The sequence below is a fragment of the Vanacampus margaritifer genome, chromosome 1, assembly GCF_051991255.1.
Source record: "Vanacampus margaritifer isolate UIUO_Vmar chromosome 1, RoL_Vmar_1.0, whole genome shotgun sequence".
In the NCBI taxonomy this organism is placed as follows: Eukaryota; Metazoa; Chordata; class Actinopteri; order Syngnathiformes; family Syngnathidae; genus Vanacampus; species Vanacampus margaritifer.
The window spans coordinates 24,566,761-24,589,753 of NC_135432.1; the positions used below are offsets into that span (position 1 = coordinate 24,566,761).

The 22,993-nt window shown below is 39.5% G+C and overlaps 1 protein-coding gene across 2 annotated transcripts in view; it reads right to left on the bottom strand.

Annotated features, from left to right (window-relative positions):
* The window catches only part of LOC144063984 (TOX high mobility group box family member 2-like), a 98,267-nt gene that overhangs the window by 23,151 nt on the left and 52,123 nt on the right, over positions 1–22,993 (bottom strand). For both annotated transcript variants that reach the window (XM_077586102.1, XM_077586093.1), the window contains one exon: positions 6,818–7,084. In XM_077586102.1, coding sequence (XP_077442228.1) covers positions 6,818–7,084 — 267 coding nt within the window. The remainder of the gene's footprint in view (positions 1–6,817; positions 7,085–22,993) is intronic.

A 22,993-nucleotide genomic window follows, 5' to 3' on the forward strand; every position in this document is an offset into this window, starting at 1 on the left:
TCATTACTCCAAAGCCGGCATAATAAAGTGCTGCAAAACAAAGCTTCATTTTTTTTTAAGCGCCATTCTCTTTGCAAGCTTATTTGTTTCAGTTTAAATGAAACGGGAGCGCCCCGCCAATTATCTTGCTGTCATTTCTCTTGACAACTGCAAGACACATTGTTTGCCCCTGTGCTGCAGTGTAACACACTGAAGGGCATCTGTCTCTTCTTTTTTAATGAAATGAAAAGACACAACAAAAAACATTTCTACTGCTGGAAAAAGTGATTTATCTGCGAATGTCACCAAGATGTCATATCTGCCCCAGTGAGAGGCAGCAGAGCATGCGGGTCATATGAGATATGTCTGAAACCTTTGGAAATAAAGACAGCCGTTTCAATAAACACAAGTAATCCAAGCAAGCAATGAACATGTGAAGTCAAGTGCAAACCGCAATTTGCTTCTACTTTTTGTTTTAATTCATTTTCTTGTGATACATTTATTTTTCAGGAGTTCTTTTACCATTGTTATACAGAACACACCCAAAGTAATTTACTGTGCCTTTCCGCAGTCTGAGTGATCACACAGGATTTAATTCCGATGTACAATTATTTAGGCATTATACATTGTACTGTCCACTTTTTGTGCATGATTAAATACAGATGTGTCACCACTCTAAGAGGATTCACAATAGTGATTTCTGCCCAGTGTTGATCCACCAACTCTGACCATTTTAATTGCTCCATTGGGTCCCAATCTAACAATCTCTAAGCTGCAAATAAACATAGCAGTCGGCATCGATTTTATGTCAGTTTTAAAATTGCTATTCCCCCCATTGTCACCCCTGTCCTAAATGCCAAGTGATGCAAAATAAATTTCCTGTCAGATTACAGTAAATGAAGTCAAATGGAATCAAGCTCACATAACCTTGTAGCGATCAGTGACTGTGACAATGTCTGACACGCGCGCGCACACACACACACATATACGTTGTTATGGTTTAATTACATTACAGTAGATTTGAAAGTGCATGCTGTATTTCTGTACAAAGTGGGGAGAGAATTACAAAATAATTCGCAACACAAAACCGCATAACCAGAACCATACTTTGCCAATGATAATATCACATAGCAATTCTGCAATAATTGGCATAGTCCACATCTTGGATACATCACGATTTCTCTGTAACTGACGTAAGGCACTTGCAGAATACATAGAATTTTTTTTATTTTTCCATTGAAAATATGATTTACTGTATATAATATTACACAATCATTTTATAAAACCCTAACACAAATGGCAATTCATATAGTCATACTTTATGCTTCATATGTACAATTAATGAAGAATGAGAATAATAAGAATTAGAATGTTTAAGCAGACTTTTGTTAATGTAGCACACGAGAGAACATCATGAATCATATTTTTAGGATGAAACTTTTAGATATTTTTGTATTGACAGTCTACGGTGGAGCCCGGCAAAAACGACAGCTAAAGTAAAATCATCATCAAGTGCTCAACTTCACAAAAGTGAGCACTGGACAACCACAGTATCAGCATCTATTGATAGTTATTTTCAACATTTCTTGTCGTCATTATGCTACGGGGTGAGCTGGAGCCTATCCCCGCTGACTTAGGGTGATAGTTCGCCAGTCAATTAGAGCACATAATGGACAACCATTCTCACTCACTACACGTATGGACATTTTAGGGTGTTCAATTAACCTGACATATGCGTGTTTTGTGAAGGCGGAAGTCTGGAGTAAGCATGGGACAATATTAGATTTTGATGGGACGCTAACTATGAGCAAAAATATCGCAGTTTAGCGGTATCAACATTACAGCTCTAAAATGACCTTTTTCCCCCAAATATTTCCCATCAAACGCAATCTATTTCATTTTTAAACAAAATATAGAATATTTGGTTCAGAAGAAACGTGCATAAACTATATGTAAACATTCTTCTTCTGTTTTAGTTCTTCTTAGTACGTCACAGTGTCCCATCACTGGTGAGCTCTTTTTTAAACAAACCCGTGGGCTACTCATGTTGTTCTTGGGGCTAAATAGTACCCAATGACAAAACATTTTTTTAAGGACAATGTACAGAGCAAAGAGCCATCCATGTTTGCAGTGTCTCTTTCGTCTTGTTCCCTCCCTCCTAACTTCTTACCGAAAAGGAGAAAATAAAATATTGGGGGCAATTAACAATGAAGAGTTGACTTGTTTACTCAACTCTGGAAGCAACCAATCATAATGTGCCCTGCTTAGAAGAAGAAAAAGAAAAGAAGAATGCATTACCAGTGACAGTAACTATTAGCAGTTACTGAAACCTACCCATTTTAAAACCATTATAAACGGCCCATGTCAAATCCCGAGAATACATCCATCTTGCCACCTCCCTTCTTCACCCATATAATATGATCTCAGACTAACAACTCACATGATATCAATAATAAGAACCCTTAATGACTGGTTAACTCTGCGCACATCTATGAATCCAACATCAAAATGAGTGGGAGTCCAGTGAGTCAAGTGTGTGGCATAAAGTTGTTAACTGGCAGCTGTTTTTTTGGCAGTCGTGGCTTTGGCCTCCCTTAACTAGCATCATTATAGCAGTAATGAGACAGGGGCCCGTGCAGTCTTTCAATATTTAAACGGCACTGTGCTCCTTAAGGCGCTATTTTGGGCCCCGCCACGACCCCTCATTACTGTCTGCTGGCAAGTGTCCCTCCTGCGTTATCTTATCAAAGAGTTAGAGCTGGCTGGCATCCCTTCCACACACCCAACAGCAGCCCCGAGCAGACCTGAGTGATCAGGGGGCTTGTTGAACACGAGACCCCTGAGTGCCACCTCTTCCCGGGGCTGGCAGACGTCCTGACAGCGAAGGATGAGACAGGGATTCTCCGGCACTGCTGAGCATCCCCACGCCAGCGTGTTACATTTCGCAGTTTGCGCTCATCCAAGACTGGTCTCATTCTGCCTCGATTCACATTTACAGTACTAACAGGGTAGGTCAGCGTGGAGGGGAGGAGCTATGGCACTGTAACCAAAGCTCTAAATAGAACTCAGTGTCTGGCATTGACATTATTATAGGTTTTGAAAACAAAGGATGGCTTAGGAGTTTGGCACAGTACTGAATATACACTGACTGGCCACAACATTATGACCACATGCAGAAAACGATATCCAATACAAGATATCATGTATTGTATATTCAGCCTTGACAAAGCTCTAAGAGAGGGCTTTGTCTAATATTTTGGTTTCTTCTGTTAGTTACATGACCAAAGGCAAAAAAAAAAAGGAAAAAAAGAAACGAAAAGTCTCTTTTCTACCTTTCACGTTATAAGAAACACCAGTCATGTGGAAAAGTTCCAAAAATGTTATGATGCTAGTCAATCTACTTTCCCCTCACCAGATGAAGTTGTGAATGAATGAAGACCAGACAAATATATAACAATAAATATTTTCCTTTTTTTTTCAACATATTTGGCATTGGATTACAGTGTTCCCTCATTTTCCGCTGGGGTTAGGTTCCAAAAAATATCCGCAATAAGTGAAATCCGCAAAGTAGTTAGCGTTATGTTTTATATTTATTATAAATGTTTTAAGGCTCTAAAACCCCTCACCGCACACTTTATGCACTTTTCTCATCGAGGCATTTACATTTTCCCACATTTCTCTCTTGTTTAAACATTCTCAATGTTCAAACTTTCATAAATTTTATAAAAAAAGGTACATTACTGTAAAAAATGTATTCACAATTGCACAAAAAAAATGCACGAAACAGCAAGGCCGCGAAAAGTGAACCACGTTATAGAGCGGTAACACTGTAATCCAAAAAGTAATTAAAAGTATTCAAGTTACATGACTTTATAGCTGCTTGTTGTAACAATTTGTCCCAAAATATCTTTAAAATAAATAAATTTGACCATTTATGACTGAAACATCTTCTAGTTAGTAGATTAACGCCTTAGCTCTTCACAATGGGCACTCCTGCTAACTCCATAGTCGGTTGGCGGATGTGATGTCATCTGCGCATTGTGTACGTTAAGAAGGGTGTGTGTGCAGTTTCATTTTTCGGTAATAGGTGGCAGTAGCAATTCAAATTTGAATTATCTGCGTTCTGTAGCTTTAATATTTGGATTACATTACTAATGACATTTTTCAATACAATACATTGCAATACATTCAAAAGTAACCCTCCCAACCCTGGTACTTATTATAGAGGCTCGTCTTGTGGTTGTTTTACTATTAGACACTAGAAATTAGAAGAATAAAAAATTGTCATTCATGCAATTTCAAGAAAAAATACTATATTTGAGATAGAGCTTTCTATAAAATTGTCAGGGTTTTGTGTGTGGGTACATATGTTTTTATTAAAATACGAGTGGTATTGGTACTTGGTATTGGTGGTGACTCCTTAAAAGTTTATGCATGAGCACTAGCAATAACTTAAGGCCCAGAGCCTTGAATAATGTCAATGCAAACATACAAAATGAAATACTGTAGGTCTTGAAAGCACCAAATCTAGCGGTGGTCAAATGGCTTTTGCACAGCAATACAAACGCGAGCATTTAAGGTTGGATGTATATCCCATTCAGATGGCTCGTGCCTCAGCATCAATTTGCATCACATCTTGTGATTTAGCAGTTAATACGTGTGCTGCATGCGGAGTCCCCATCATAAGCATAAGAGGAGGCAGGCAGTATGAATTGGACTCTTGTGTGGTAGCATTTAAAGTGAACATTTTGTGCCTAAGCAGCATGATGGTGGTCAATCCACTACTCTCATTCCTGAAATGATTTAACTCGGCTTGCTGTAGGATCGATGCGCGCTGAGAAAGAGAATCCCAAAGCAGGGAGAAGTTTACAGAGCTTTAGCCTAAGGCTACATGTTGTACAAAAACCAGCAACAACATCCCTTGAGAAGAAGCGAATCTGCTGCTCCAGCTGAGCTTGTACTTGTAGGAGGTTTATTTGTGCACTGAAGGATAGCTTTTATTGCAGAGAAGTGTATCCTAAAGGTACAGCTTTTTATTTGCTATTTATTTTATTATTATTTTTTACTGATGGTGAACAAGCCTGCAAATGATTAGTATTTTGGTTGTCAATGCAGCCCTAAGTGTTGTTCTCCATACGTGACCAGTCACACCGAGATCGAGAGCTTATTTCCATCCGCCCTCATTTTCTTTAAGCATTCAGCAGACAGAAATTCAATCTTACTTATTATAGCCTTATCAGTATGAAATTAAGGTTAATTGACTTTGTGAAGGAAACATCAAATGAAACATCCCTAATGGAAACCAAATGAAAACAACGTCATCTTCAATTCCTTTAAATATTTCTCAATATACAGCCTACTTTCCTATTCCACAGTCTGAGAAATAAGCTCCTCTTGTCCCAGGAGATAATAAATGAATTGAAATCCCCCCCACCCCCTCTCCCACCTCCCATCCCCTCCTCTTTCTTTCTTATCGGTCATCTATTTTTCCAGAGTAAGCTATTACTTGTGGCGGTTGCTAGGCAACAAGAAATATTATTAGTGGCTATTATTAGTCGGGCTCTGCAAGAGTAGTACTAAAATGTAAAAGTGGGAAACATGAATGTGTTACATAAATCTTTGGCCCTTTCGCCGTGCGTGTAAGTCTGTTTGTGCAGTGATTTACTGCGATGACGGTCCATTTATGAGAAAAGGGAGTGCGAAATAAGAAAATGGAACATTACCCCGAAGTGCTATTTGAAGGTAAATAAATGCAAAGGTGAAACAAAAGCTGTTGGAAAAAAACGACACTCCCTCTACGAGTCCTTAAACAATGTTATTGCACAAAAAAACTGTTGCTTTATTACAAATTCTTCAACCTGAGTTTGACATGAATTTGCCGTATGCAAGCATCCATCTATGGAGAGTGCTAATCTACTCATCCACATGACTGTAGGCTTTTCAAGCCAAAGCCACTATATTGATGATGCTACAGTCAAAAGGCATCTTTTTATGCATGGAGACTACTCAGCACGCCAGCCTGCGAAATGTGACCTAATCCCGACTAACAGAGGCCTTTAGCCACCACCCACAGTGAAACCAGAGCAGGCAACTTATGCCGTTTGAGAAAGAAAACCACATAAGACCTGATTAACGGAGGATAAATGCCACGGATGCTCACATTAGAGCATAAATATTCATGATGGGGGGGTTGAGTGGAGAAAAAAAAGTAATATTTATGTCAGATGAAAGTATATGACGTTGAATAATTAACCACACGGGGCATCTATAATTCATCCGGTTCGATTCTATGATTAAAGCATCTGACTGTTCAGCACGGGTGTTTACATGTTAGGTCTGAAGCATGTTTGACACAAGAAAAAGTCCCTTTGCTTTCACAGAGGGGGATGAGGGTCCCTTTTAGAAAAGAAAAAGTAGCTGACAAGGGACATTCCCTCTTCTTGTCGAGCTTTCTGTTCAAAAACCTCCCGCTCCCCTTAAACCTCCTCTTTTTTCCCTCTTTTGCTTTGCCGCTCGTCACGAATGAAAATGTGAAACGCTGAGTTTTTTGCTCTCTTTGAGGTAATGAAATCTTTGAGTTGCGCAGCTGAGGAGATATTAGAGAAGCCGTATGCTGCAAAGACGTGCGTGGCTGCAGCTCTCTGCACTCTGTTCATAAATATTTCATCCTCAATGCTCAAGCCTCAGCTTTGACTTCACTGTCTCAGCTTCCATGGCCTCTAACCGTGCTAATTATCACGCTAATGGATGAACGCTTTACCATTATGAAAAAATGAACACAGACGATCCAGAACAGCAGAGGGAGGCACATCGCAGAAGGGGCAAGGGGTGTACTTACTGAGTGCATAGGCCCCGAGAGGAGGTGGGTGTCCTGACCCAGCATGTTGGACATCATGAGGGCGGGCAGCTCGGGGTATGAGTAGGTGTTGAGCAGGCCATTGTGAGGCAAGGAGTGAAAGGGGTACCCTGACTCGTGCTCCATGAGGTGCAGGAGAGAAGGGTCAGCATGGTTGGGGGGCGTAATTGGGGGGATCTCGTAGTCTTCATCCCCTGCTCCTCCTCCACCGCCGCCGCCATTGCTGCCTCTGCCCTGACTGGAATAGCTCTGCAAATGCATACAAAAAAATTAATTAACAGCAATCTTGACTTGTGTATGCTTGTCTGCAGTTGCCAGCGAATGTTGGCAGCATAATTTGAAAAAACAAACAAAAAAAAAAAACACGAAAAATGCAGGTTGCTAAAGGACTTGCATTCATACCTATGGGCAATTTAGAGTCAATGTTTACAATTACAATCCACAGACACACATTAGCATATCTTTAGCTACGTGGGTGGGACATGGCACACAGAGAGGAAATCCACAAAAATAAAATTAAAACATTACAACTTTGCACCAGAAATTCAAAACACAGCCAGATACTCAAGTTATAATAATGTAGCCCGTCATTCAAAGAGTCTTCCTAAAGATTTAACTTCAACAAGAGCAAAAATAGCATGCTCGAGTCAAATGCTCTATCATTACAATTTAGCTCGCCTGCAGCAATTCATGTGTTTTTGGCACAGATTGCTGGAATTTCACACAGCAAGGAACTATTTCCAGCAATAATTTGATCCATTATCAATTCAATACTTAGGACTAGACGCACTCCACAGCTGTTCTACAGAATATTTTTCTTCATAAATCTCAACACCAACAATAAAACCTCAGTTTGTGTGCAATAGAAAAGAAATACCATTGAGGGTAACGTTGTGGTTATTTCATAATCTCATAAATATAATCAAACCAATGCCATGTTCTTCATTATAAAACAAGTCCAGTGTGCATAAATGAGCTGTAAAAAATGCATGTGGGTGATGCATGAGCAGAGTCTGTGGTTGTCTTTCGCAGAGCTTGTCTTGACATAATGCTGCAGAGAGAAAGATGCTTTTTCTGCTCTCAAAAGCATACTGGGGGTATTCACCAGGGAATGAAAAGCAATTTTGTCAGCGGCAATCTGATGCCAACTCCCCTTTATAATGACTGAAGAAAATTAATCATCACAAATAATATTCCAGTGTCAGCCATTCAAGAGCTTTTTAATAGAATTTTTATTATTCATGTCTCGTGGTACACATCAACTAGTCCGTTCTGCAACATTTCAGGAATCAATTCAATATCGTCCTCATGTAGCCTGTCATCACGCCTGCCAGTGCAGCAATTCATCTTACAAACAAACATTTAAAGCAAACAGAAAATGTGGAAGAACAGCTATGATATTGCCCAAACACAACTGGTGCCTCAAGTTAAGCTGGAGCTCTCCTAATGCATGCCATTATTGGAGAGAAGGTAATAACACTAAGACATTTTATTATGAGTGCTGAATGTGCCTTTTCTTGATGATTGCTTAAAATGATCACTAACAGTTGTTTTCCCCCCACGGTAAAAGGTTTTTGCAATGCTTGGTGTCATTTCGAATTATGGTTGCCAGGCTCTCAGTATACAAATAGAAACAAATCTCACTGCTTTTACACTTATCCAAGAGGGTACAAGATGTATGGCATCGGTCAACGTGTTCATTTGGCAAGATGAGAGCATGAAAACTATGGTTACCGGTTCTGTATTCTATTTTGTTTGGTATCTTCCCTAGTGAGAATAGGAAAACACTATAAAAGGACAAAAATAGCCTGCTTAGGAAAAAGCCGACTGTCCCTTGCTCTGCAATGATTCCGAAATTGTTGCCATTCTAAGGAATCCCTTATTAATTTGAAAGAACATTTCCTGGCCTTTCACTGACAGCATGTGCAAATACGGACACACATGCACTATTGCTAGTTTCATTAGCTTAGCTGGCAAGCCATTTAGGTTAATGAGCTAACAACAACAAGTAATTGTTTTACATTTATAAATGGATATAGGGTGATTGTTGCTGCGTAATAATAATAATAATAATAATAATACATGTATATACACATCAGAAATGTAGTCTTCATTAATTATCGGACTCTGATCATGCTAACAGCTATCTAGACTTGAAGCTAATATTAAGCAAAGCTTGCAGTTTTATCTTAAGTAAACCAAATAAGCCAATATATATATATATATATATATATATATATATATATATATATATATATATATATATATATATATATATATATATATATATATATATATATATATATACACACACACAATCTATTCCAACCATTGAGTGAAACATGTTTCTACTTGTCTTTAAACTCAGTTAGGCGGTAAGAGATGCTTCAATTATAGGACGGCCACTTTGTCATCCAAAGTTTCTCAACTTTTTAGTACATCTAGGGCAAATTTATCACATATCTGATCTTAACTCATTAGCGTTATACAGAAGAAAATGAACAAAAACAATTCGACCTACTCGTCTTTCCATTTCAAGTCTACCTTATCATCCCAATCTCGACCTGCAACATGGTGGATAAACAAATACCAATTATGTGATTGAAAACGAATGAGTGAAATGAATAGGGTTCTTATAAAAATTCCTACAAGTTTGCCCTTAAGAACGCTGACAAGAAACCTCTTTGGATACAGCGAATGCAGCAATTCCAAAATATAATAATCAGCTAATTAAGCTATTGTAAGTGGCTGCCTAACATAATAATAACCCGGAGAAAGAAAATGTAAACATAAAAGCTGTCATTGTTCTTGTGAGGAGAGTGCAGATAAGGATTGAATTATTGAGGTAGAACTAACTCAAGTCTTAGTTTGAACTGCTCCCAGCAGTCTGTGTGTGCACGTATGTGTCTCCTTTTTTGATTAGTGAACATAAAATGGAAAGTTGTCTTTGGTCAAACTGAGCCATCATGTGTGTAAAATAAAAGTATTATTGCATTTTATATAAACATAAAAGCATGAAATTGTTGGCATTATTCAAATAGTCAAGCTTAAACCCCAAAGCCTTTTGGTTTAACATTATTTCTTGACCAAATAATGTAAGACAGGTGTGTACTTGCTCTATTTTGGACACCTCTCTCTGTGATAAAATACAAGTGTTGACATTTGCAATTTCTCTGGTTTAAATGCTGTAAAAGGCTATTCAGTAGTTTCACCCCCCATCTTTATGGCTTCCTACGATGTCCTTGGAGATAAGCCACGAGACAAGGACAATTCATGTTTAATATTTTCAAATGTAAGATAAATAATTCATAAATATACTGTCTTTCAGGACATGAAGGAGAGTAGATCAAAAGGGGTCAGAATGAAACACCAAATGTTGATTCAGCCCTCTTTCTAACCTTCACACTCCCCCTCCAGAGGTGAAATATGAGCAAATCTTTCATTTTCTCGGACGAGGTTTGATTCTATTAAGAGCCACATAACATAAAGCAATGGTAATATTATTTGTTCTTAAGCAATGTGTTTGATATCAAAGAAATGATTGTGAAAAATGTAAATATGTTCAAAGCAATCAGTTGGAGCATTATCTTTGTGCCTGCGCTTTGTCAAAAAAAAACCCACTATAACACTATAAGTTTTCTTAATGATCATTTATTATTTGTTACAAGTCTTAAATACCGTCAATTCAAACTGCTCACATTGAAAGGTTATCTAACAATAAATTAATCAGCTTTGTGGTTGGGGGAGAAAAAAACGTTTTGACAACCATCTGGGCGGGTCATGGGTGTGTTGATGGAGTCTTTTGTAGCTTTTGATGATAGACAGCTCATCTGGTAATGATGACATGTTCGTTAAAGAAAGGAAAACAAAATGTTGCTGAAAATACTCAAGTGTCTGGCATGGTAGATGGCTGGGGCAAATCGTGCAGAGACTGCAGATGTGAAGTTTAGAATTGCTTAAGTGACTCTTTAATGTAATAAGACGCACTGGAAATGTGATGGAAATAGCTGAACAGAAAACAAACAAAAGCCTCATAAAACTAAATAACTTTGAATGAGTATGCAATGTCCTATGGAAAGTCATTCAGCCATATGCTACTCTGTGAATAAAATGACAGTGCAGCATGGTTTTTGCGACAAACAACAGCTGGCCATGCATACATAAAGATCCTCACGTCCAGTTTGTGCATGCCAGATAGACACATGGCAACAGTAAACCTTTAAAAAAAAAACATCTTATGGGGAATTTCACAATTCATTTTTAAAGGCAACCTTGTGGCGCGCACAAAGACAAGAAATCAAGCTCATCATCAGTTACACGGATGAGGAGTGTCCGAAAAGCCTGCCTGACCCGTTTTGGAAAAGACAAGGGAGTTCATTTGTATCAACAGGAGCGGACAGTGTGATAGAAAAGAATTAAATGAAATAGTAACCCGGTTGACTGACAGCAGGACAGAACTGGGATAAGTGAAGTGTGCGAGTCGTGGTGGTTGTTAAGAGAGTACGGCGGGGTCATAGTTGGTGTCTGTCACGAAAGGACAGGTGAGCTACGGAAGGCTTCAGCCAATGACGAGGCAGTGAGCTAACCTCTTCCCGGTTTCACGCGTGCACTGGTAATTCTCTCAAATGTCACATCAAAATGGATCTCATTTAAGAAAGACCCGACTTTCAATTGCTGATGTGGGCGGACCTGAGTTGGACTTAAACACGGTGGTGGAGGATGTATTTTGAAAAGGTCTAAAAAAAAAAGAGCAGTTTTCCACACATTCTTATCTTTCTTTTCCACTGTTGCAATTCAAGGAGGTAAAGTCGAATGTTTAAAAAAATATATATCTCATCTTTACACTGGAACAGAAAGGTCTTCACCACATTTTCTATTCTTCTCATTCCAAAAAATATATAAAAAACATGTTGTATCTCAGTGGTTCATCCCCTAAGGCACATACAGTAGAACACTTGATAATCACATATGGCACAATAGCTGGCGCATAATCACCTTTATTTTTATTTTCATGATGTCACTCTTGTGCCCCTTGCTTTATGACTCGCAAACCGAGCGGAGACAGGAGAAGGGGCGGGGTGGAGGGGAGAGGAAAAAGCAAGGGAGGGGTGAAAACAAATGATGTGGATCCCTCATTGTTCTTTCTCTATGCCCTCATTCCAGTCAGGGTAATAAGAGAACATTGTGATTTACTGTCAGCCAAGCGCAAGAGTGCATCAGAGAGAATCCACTGCGGCAGGGGCCATTAAAATAGATTTAACTTCCCACAGTATTAGGCCAGATGTCTACACTTCTATTATATTTCAATCAGCCATGACCTTGGTCTCAATGTGATGAGAAAGATCACTAGGAGAGTGAGAGAGAGTGAGTGAGCGGAAATACATGTGGAAAACCAATAGAAATATCAAACTACTTAGTCCCGCTAAATCCCTCCGCTCCATCGTGCTGCATTTACAGCGAGATGCTGCGACCGAAATAGAGGCAAGGATTCAAGTTCTGTTAAAAGAGTGTATGAATCATTGAGTGCTCTCTTGGTGCTGATAAGTTGCTGTTTTTTTGGAGGGAGCGAGACACATTTTAAGCAGCATGTCTAAAAGAGCGGGACCGTGGGGTCATTTTGATGTTCTTCGGTTCTTTCATGAAATGTCACTACAGCCGCTGAATTCCTCTTCCATCTACCGTTTACTCTCAACTTCTCTAAAAACATTTGCAATTATTTCATCCCCCCCTCCCCCCCCCCCACACACACAATGTGCCATCCTTACATCAAGTCCTGCATCCATTTCATGCTCATGAAAGCAGAGCAAAGGTCGCTGCTTGTTCTATTTCTGAGGCTGACGGTAATTGGACTTATTGGCGGGCATGGGCTGACCTACATAAAGAACTACAGATCCCTGGCTCCAGCTCTTTACAATCCCTCCAAGCATAGGCGTGGATGTTGTGTCGAAGTGACTCTGATGTTCCTCCAGCACTGTTTTCAAACATCGATTTTACAGTACGTTTAGAAACAGTCTTTAGCCTGACTTGACAACACTCAGTCTTCAAATTTGAATATATTGTGAGACACTCCTGACCTTGCCAACGGCTCTACATGACCTCAAAGAGGGATTGAAATGTGCGTTGGCGTTTTCAGACATTTGATTTTTATTTCTCATCATTTGTCTTAAATGTCCCTTTATGGTGGTGAGAGACAAGCAGATTCACTGATAAGGGTGAGGAGAGTGGCAGTGGGGTTATAATGGTGCACTGTGAGTCACTATTGAGTAACGATGCCTTCGCCTACATCGGGGTGTGTGGTACTGAGGTGACTCAGAGAGGCATGGAGAAGAGGAGGAGGTGGTGACGGTGGGGGGCGGGGGTGGGGTTAAAGGCTTACATCAGCTGTTCAGATAGGATCCAGATCAGATCCAGATCATCCAGATTCAAACCACATCTGGATGTCAATTAATGGAAGAAACAATAATCATGTCAAAAGGTTTGAATGGAAAAAGTATACTTTGGTTGACTGGATCTGACAAATTGGCCACAGCGGAATTCAAAACAGAAACATGTCTCTTCTCTTGTTTTGAGAACCTAGAAAATAAGAAATGATCTGCCTTCCATCCACCTCGCCGTAGCGTGCAAATAATATGGGGAGCATCTGAAACACTTTCCCTACGGACGACATTGTCTGCCATATCAAAGAATCAAAAGAGAAATACAAGCAGCATCTCAAAAACTAAAGTAGTACGTACAAACTGCAAACATGCAAGTCATACTGCTCTGTATAATGACCAGATTTGTGTAAATATGGATACCCACAATACCAACAGGTTATGCATCAACTATAAAACTGTGATGGTGTGAAAATAATCTAAGTGCAGAAGTACAAACTAACAATATAGGGTGTATCAAGGTGTGACGAGTGGACAATACAGGAAGTTTGAAAGCGTAATGAGCCAACAATACAGGAAGTAAAGTACTGAACATAGAAGTACATCATGTCCTGACAGTTTATGAAAGGACACTTTATGAAAGTGCAATGACCAGAGTGCAACACTCCAAATGTTACAAAATGGAAAGGAAAGGATCATATAATATACATTCACATAAGTATTTAAATATTGTATGATGATCTTATATTATAGAAAATACTCAACAAACTGGTTTGAAGGTGTGATGATCCAACAATACAGGAAGTGTTTACGAGTGTTGAGCTGTCAACACACATTGTAAAAAAGTATTCAAATATTACTTAGTTGCTTATGTACCTAATTCAAAACTGAAGTGGGATAAGTTTAATAATAATAATAATAATAAGTTTGAATGTGATTTTTCTCCTGAAATTGAAGAAAATCCTAAATCTGCCAAGGGTTTACTTGAGTCTCTTGAGCTTGACTTGAGCTGAGGTGTGTGATGAAGGGATCAAGACTGACATTTTCCTGTAACAGTACAACTAAACATAGTTGAAAATAAATCCTGCATAAGCAAAACAAACCACACTGTCGGCTGAGTGTTTATTAGGTTGATACATGGCGACACAGTTAGCTGAGGGTTTTTTTCTTTCTTAGAATGACTAAAGAGCTGAGACATGAATTTGCTTGTATGGAGTTAAATGAGTTTAAAAGAGCAAAAAAGAGGGAGAAAGAGAGACGATGAAGGAGATTCAGAGAGTACATATCTGAGTCTAAAAACAGACCAAAATAAACAACAGCAAAATGAAAAAGGAAGGCAGAATCAGAGGGATCACCGAGACCAACTACAGCTTTCTATAATAACGCAGCCCATCGTCCACTGTTCTCTTGTAGTCGGCCAAATCAATAAAGCCACACGGCACAGCAAGACACCTGCGAGCAGAATACGGAGGAAAAACGTACTGCTTTCTGAAGACCAGTGGCCCCTTGCTCTGCTTCAAAAGGACACAAGGCAACCGGTCCAATGAGAGCGAGGGACACACACAAACTCCTTTTAACTTAAAATATACTTCTCTACACAGCTGCTTCTCTAAATCCTTCTTTTGTTGTCTCTCATTTTCCCTTTACTATCTCATATGTAGTGTACGCACATACATGGGGGCTAATTACAGGGTGAGCAAAAACTAGCCAAAACTTTTCCAAATATACATGAAGGGCATGTCTGCACAAACGGCAACAGATCAGGCCTGGTATGAATCCAAAAAACACTTATTGTCCAATGTACCAAATTAGAAAATGTGTGGTTGTCGTTGAAGGTAGCCATTTTGGTTTGGCGGCGAGCCTTGTCGTGCAGCTTATGACCGTGCTACAAAAATATACGCTGCAATCAGCATTATTCGACACACGCGTGATAATAATCAGAATAAAGTGAAATGCTTTTCAATGGGACGTAAAGGGTGGTAGAGAGTTTTTCTCTCTCTCTCATTTATATATAGAGTCCGTGACCGACAATTTTTAGTTGCCACAAGAATCAGACTTAAAATTATTCTAGCAGCTCAGACAGTTTAAATTGTTATTTCCGTGCTTTGTGCCACAACAAAATAAGATGTTTCTATTCCTAATATTTTGTAAAAATGATGATTGTCTTGTTTTACCAAGCAAGGGACACTCAACTGTATGATTGAATATAGTAGGTTAAAACTATATATGCAACGCAAACTGAACTAATTAATCAGTCAACCAAGATAACAGAGAAGAATCATTCATTCAACTATTCCCTTAATGGTTTTGGACAGATTTATATACACAAACAGAATAAGCTGTCTTCATCTTGACACTATGAGATGAATGAGACACATGGAAAACATCACTATCATATAGAAAGCGTACAGTGGTCAAAACCTTGAGAACATCTTGTTTGAATGAAGTGATTGCGTCCAAGCAGACAGTAAACGGCCCCCTTTAAAGCTGTTTCTGATTAGCGGTTCTCTCTTTTTAAGAGTGCCGAGATGTTATGTGTAATGCAATCTCCTGGCTGTGTCAAACTGCTACCTCACTGTGTATGCTGTGTAAGACGCAAACAATGGGCTCTCTGTTCTGGCTCCGTGCACCTTTTTTACTGGCACGCATCATGGTAGGCTTCTATATGGTCTTAAAGCCACAGTTAAAAGTTGTCTTAAGGGGGCTCTTCTTTCATAAAATCAGATCCTTTTGAAGGTAACATACTGAATCTCTTGAGCTTTTTCACGGAATAAGTTATTAATTAAAGACAAATATACACACAGGCTTGAGTACATAATGATTTAATTGATGTTCTAGTAATCGCCATTTCAAATTGATGCAGAAAATTATTTCATATTTGAGACTGCAATTTGTCAGAAATATTAAACATGCAAAATGCATGAAATTAAGCAACCATTAACAAATGACTCACATACACAGCAAATTGCTCAGACACAGACTTCTTTTTAATGTGCTAGTGTTTGAATGCCTCTTTTCAGAAGTCTTACTGTGAATCACTGATGTTGTGGTGCCACACAACCGATCCTACTAAAATCCACGGTTCAAACCCTTAAATTGAATCAAATCACAGAGGCAAGCAGAAACAACATGTTATAATTTTACCTCAATAGAAATGATTTTATAATAATAATAATTCATCAGCCAGGACACCTCAAATGCTGTGTTAGTGTTAGCAATAATGTTAACTTTCTTGCTCAGATCTGTGCGGTACAGCTGCAAAAACATCATTCAGATCACAATTCCACTTAACAATAGCTTGGTGAAAATGTTGTGTAGACTCTGTAGACTTTTGAATAAGATGCTGTCGGCACAGTAGAAAGGAAAGCTAACAGAGCTGCTCTGATTATGAATCGGTTCACGCGTATGATATTGGCTAGGCCCAGTTGGTGCAATCCTTGCTACCAGATATAATACCACATAGAGACTGGTTCTGCAAATTGATAAAGCTCAATGGCATGGCTCAGTGGTAGAGTGGTTGTCTCCCATCCGTGAGGTTGTGGGTTTGATCCTCACTAGGCGTGGTTTATATAGCTTAAAAATGATATCACAATTATTTCAAGGAAATGTGCGGTGATGATATATTTGACAATATGGGTAATAATTACTGTCTGAACAATATATTTGTGATTGCTGCTTCGGAATAACAGCACTTATACTGCAGCTTTATATTTAAGCCACCTTTTTTCCACAATTGAAAATATAAACAAAGTGCAAACGTTGCAACCGTAATAGAATGAAATGGAAATAAAAACAGGCCATGTAGTTTTCCCTGCGAGGTCTAATTTTAACATAACTGCTTAAAGCATGTAACGCACATTTACATTTGCAAATACAAAGAAAACACAAACCTTTAGAAGTCAGTGGCAAATTGCATGAATCAAGAAAGTCCATTATTTTCTCCTGTGTGATTGATTCTCGTGTTGTAGAGGCAAAATACTTCACCAATGACACGGTAGCAGCAAGTGTGTTGTTGAAAAATGTTTTCCTTCTGCGATTGTTTAGGCAGTGGTTATTTTTGCCAGAACCGGCAACTCTCCTGCGAGCGTAATTTTGCCGTGAATGTCTCTGATTGGCCAATCAGAGGAGCGAGAAATGTTTGGCTTGCCGTTTGTAGACATTCACAAGCTGTTGTGAATAACACAAATGTGCACGTTTAGACTGCTGCACGATTGCAATGTGCATGCCGTCTCGTCGAGAGCATGTTAGCTGTCAGGTTCAGATGTAGACATTTATCAAATAAAGAGAGAAGAAGCATCTGGTTCCAAATTTATTACTCATGAGGAAGAGAAAACTGCAGCCTTAGTTTGATCGGTACAGAGTCTCTCTTGGTTCATCATTCAAATAGTCCCCTTATATACCAATCGGGGCATCTGATTACATGACAGAAAGAGAAAAACAACTCCTATCTCACTTCACACTCTCTAATGCGGCATGCAAGTCCAGGGGCCCTGGCGTTGACGTGCGTCTCGTCTTCTTATCAGTTGTCCTCACTCGGCAGCTGAGTCGTCCACTTGCAACTTCACCAAATACAATAACACTCCTTTGCAATACATAGCAATCATAAACAGAAATTACTACACTATTACGTTGACTTGTGTTTCCCAAGAGGCAATTTACTTCAACACGGCAAATGTATAATAATCCTCCAAAATAATTCTTACATTAGCTTAGCAGCTGGTTAGCAACACAAACTAGGTGGCGGATTGCCGGTCACGGTAAAATAACCACCGCCGATTGTTTATCTTGGCCAAAAAATACGCGACCGCTTCAGTATAGTATCCAACCAGGCATAAGGAGTGTGTCTGATCACAAGTGCTCCAGCAATGCTCGGTTGAAATATTTGTTTCCTTTTATGCCGAACAACACAACCTGTTTTCATGTCCTCCTCACGTGTCTTTATATCATATCATATCTGACCTTGAAACCAAACAACCTCCAGACGACGAAGGTATAGCTCACTCCCACAAAAACGCAACAGAACTGGCTGCCCAAAGCCTCACGTGCGCTGACATTGTTTTTATGCAGCAGCAAACGACGCGTGTACGTTCAAATAAACACAATGGCGTATGATGTTACGGATTATGTCATTACATCCCTACTGTGTCAATTTCACGATATTTCTAATTTGTATCACCCAAGAAAAATACGCCGGTAATATCGTAGAAGGTATGATATGGAACACCCCTAATCCTCACCCCTGGTGACCATGTTGAAATGTCCTTGAGCAAGACACTGAACTCCAATTAGCTCTCAGTGGACCTAGCAGCGCCCTGCGTGGCAGCAGCTGACCACTGGTGTGTGTGAATGTGTTTGTGTGAATGGGTGAATGTGAGGCATTGTAAAGCGCTTTGGGCACCATATGGTGTAATTAAAAGCGCTATATGAAAAGCAGTCCATTTACCATTTACCAAATTATTTTTTTAAGACATGTCTTTCTTGCACTGACTGGGTTCTAAAGTGCCTTCACTGACTTGATTTCAATTGCTTCTGACTGTGTCTTTGCTGCTTAACATATTCTTGTTTACAGCTATTGATGAAACTTCTATTTAAGATTTAATCAAGCAATAAGTGCAACTTCAATGGTTGTGTTGTTGCAACAACTCACTATTGCGTAAGTTAAAACAACATGGTACAAGACTGACAGGCAGCTTAAAAATGGTCCCTTTATAGACCTTAGTGCAAGTGAAGGCCAAGTTATTAATCATTTTAGTATTGCATGTTACTGCTTAATATTTGAAACCATCAACACTACAGCAAAGCCATGTACACTTCACCCACCGCCTTTTCCATTTCAAATGATTGTGGTGCATTAAAGGATTTTGGGAATTAAAGCCAGAGAGTGAACTTTGTGTTTGTGGTGGGGAGTTTCGGGACTGGTGAGTAAGCTTCTCTTTGACATCACTGACAGAGCATCAACTGCAGCTGAGATGTTTTGAAAAGCCCAAATTGCTTTATCCACTAAGAAGCTATTTGTTGACACAACAGTGTAGACCTGCCGAGGCAGGCAGTGATTGACACATGGCTGCTGCAGCGGAGAAAGTACAAAGCCGGACATTTATCCCAATTAGCGGGCACACATGTATGCATGCAAAGTGACATAATTAGGGCAGGCCAGCAAATGTGGGTAACAATAATGGACCACCGGTCTGTGATGTGAGCTATAAGTAGACAATAAGCTTTTAAAGCTCCCTCTCGACCTCTCATTACAAGTCACTCAATCCAAACATCAAAGGTAAGACAACCTTATGACTATGCTGCAATCATTTGTGTGTGTGTGTGCGTCTGAGTGCTATTTCATGAGCATGATGTTTGTATTTTAACAAATTTAGGTTTTACACCAAACAGATCAATATCGGTCAATATTATTAGTCTGCCCCTACATTGATGTTAGTTTTATTATTAACCAAATTCAAGTGCTGAAAACAGCTGGATAACACATTTAGTAACTCTCTTGGAAGCTCAACTGTTTTAAAACACAGCCTTGTCCCTTCTCTGTGGGAGCAGTCTGGCATTATGTCACACCAAGATTGAAAATCTGTTGTTGTTTTTTTACAACAATGAATGAAATAGGTTCGGTATATCTGGGAAAGACTGTTTTGTGAAAAAAATTAATCGCTGTAATGCTCGGGGGCAGAAGAAACTGATCTATCATTTCCTCCTTTTTTTCTGTTATTTTTTCTTTTCTCAAGGAGGTAAAATAAAAAAATAATAATTTCCTTTTAGACTACTATCAGGTCATTGTTTTATTTATTGCCCAACTCATGGCTCTGCCTCTAAGACCTTCGAGAGAGTTTGGGAAGACAATGTAGCCTTTTGTGAAGTCTTAGTGGCTTTTTGTCTGCATTAACGCAGATTTTTTTAGTGTAATAGATTACCTTTTTCCCCCCATGTATATTAGTAATGGAACATAATGTGAGGTAGTGTTGTGCAAATGTTGGTGCGCAACGGTATATAAGGTAAAATACCAATTTAGTACCTCAAGTAAAATGGCAATTTCTAGATTTCCTGAAACAAAGTGCTTTTGAAGATGTGAGGATTCTACGAGACAACGACGATAAGATCTTTTTTTTTGTTGCAATTTTTTTCCATTCCTTCACTACTTAAAACAGCTGACTGTGTTTAAGACTTTGGGCTCCATTTTCGCGGCCAACTGCCAGTCTAGCGCAAAACACGGGCTAATTACTAGACCGGCTAATCTCATTCCCTTTAAAAATGTTGACATTGCAGAAGCAGAAACAGACTTGCTCGTGTCCATGCGGAAGATCGAAGCATACAAAGTACATTGATTTCTATGATTCAGAAGGTTTGATGCACACAGTTGACACATTTATGAATGAAATATGATGACATCCACCACATAATACTTGTTCCGTTGATCGACAACTTCCCCAAAATTGCGTTACGCCACAACTTAGACCTGCTTCCAGCTGATCTTAAGTATTGTCTACTTCCAGCCACCAAATTGTCAGGTGTGCCAGGGGCATTTAAAAGAAAAGGCTATTGGTTTGCTGGAGCACCTAGCATGGCTCAGCGCACATGCTAAATGAGGTTTTCACCAGCATGACTATCAACATGTGCAAGTCTTTACATGATGAATATAGAGCCTCTGTTTTTTTAGGCTTGTGATGCAGTTCTATATTTACATTATATTTTTATTCCTGTTGTGACGCCAGTGTCAAATTGGTCTAAATAGCAATGTTTCGAGCTGTAGCTTAACTTCAGCACCTTTGTTTTGTTTTTGTTTTGTTCATTTTTTTTTCTTTCGGACACATTATTACAGGTCATATCAATCACGTCGTATCATTTGCAACATTGACATCCGAAAGAAGGGCTGACGGGTAGAAGCCATGGCTTATTAGTAACCCGTCCCCATCGATTCTTTCTATACGCATCAGTCATATACATTGATTATGAAGGTCATTGATTCATATTGTTATCAATTCTAGTCTGCACACTCCTTGCTTAGTTCATCTTGAGTAATGTCCGAGTATGAGTTGCATCAAGTACCAATCATTTGGAATTGGTAAATCGGTTCCTGGACGCCACCAACAGGCCCACCCCACCAGGCGAGCAGCCAAGGCGAGCTCATGCTCGTTCACCAGTAGCGTCTTCGCTGACCTTGGATCAGCTTTCACACATGTTGTGGATTCCAGAAGAGTAGATCGGTTTGCATTCTGCCCATTGCGTTCACAGCAATGTTCACTCGATTCTGGTCAGCTCAGCCACCGGCCCACCACTGTTGCCAGCATCCAGATGATGCTTAGATCTTGACATTCCTTAGCGCCCACCAAGGCCACCCACCAGCTGAGTAGGCCCCGCTGGATCCATCCCAGAACCATGTCTATGTCTACCAACCCATTGTAAATATTTACAGCAGATACATTGCAGCCACAATACAACCTTATCACGACAGCCTTGCATGTTACATCAAATGTCCAAACAGAAATAGAGCCAGACAATGTTAACATTCTTACAGGAACAGCAATACATGTTATCAATGCAGGTGTATAAACAAGCGTTAACCTTGGCAGTGTCAGAAAGTAATCATATGCTTTATTGACATTAATCAAATCATAATAGCTCCAGTTTTGGGTTAGTTAGTAATATGTTAAAACAATTTCATTTGGATAAGACATGATCCACAATTTAATGATGTGAGTTACTGATTGCAGTTATTGTGTCTCAAACTCCGCCAATTCTTCCACTCGTTTCACGATCCGTATTTTCTTCTCAAAAGATGAGTCTTCTTTTGTTTGAATGAAGATCCGACAGTCTTTTGTCCATGTGTTCTTTATAAGTCTATTCTTTCTCAAATGTCGCGCCTTTCTGGCAATGTCACTATTTCGTTTTGTGAGATTTTCATTGACGTAGACATGTTTACCTTTAAGCTTGTAGCTCTCTCTCAAAAGAGCAATCTTTTTCTTCCTGTCAACAAACCTGATCAGAACTGCCGGTGGTCGTGTCCCCCCCAGTTGGAAGCGAAAAGCACATCGGAATGTGCGCTGGATCCACAATTAATCCCAAATCTCTGAGTTGAGTTGTCACTTGCTGTTCCACAGTCTCGTTCGCTGAAGCTTGATCAGAATCAACTGCACTTGTGCCGGCCGCAGCTCTCGCAGGAGGGCCGCGGCGCGGTTTAATCTGGATGCCTGTAACTATCACATCGTTGAATCAAGATTCTGTTCCAAATCATCCATTTTTTGTTCCAAGGTGACAATGCGTGGATCTTTTTCTTGTGTCGCTTTTTTCAAATGCTGAATTTCCTGCAGAAGTGGCTCGATGCTCTTTTTCATTTCAAGTATTTTGGTGACTATTTCTTTGAGTGCAAGAGAATATTTTATCTCCTCAGTCTCGTCAGCTCTTTTTCCGCCAGGCATATTGCAACAATGTAGTTAAAAATCCCAATGTCAACAAAATAGAAGTCACGAGCGAGTGCAGGAGCGAGTACAGATGCGTCCTTCCTCGACAGATGCGTCCTTGAGACCAACCTTTGCTGGTTGTAGCCAACTCACATGCCAGATTTTAGCCCTGGTTGCTTCAAAACTAAAAGATTACCAATCCCACACAATCAACGAAGAGCAAGCAAATGACAAAAGAAACATCTTAACTGAATGAGGACTAAATAATTATGTCACTTTCTATTACAGTGCAGAACATGTGCCCCTGCTGGTCTTGACCCGTCATTGCCTGTATTTAGCAAAGGCGCTAATTGATGAGAAGGGTCCACCTCGCCATGTTTTCA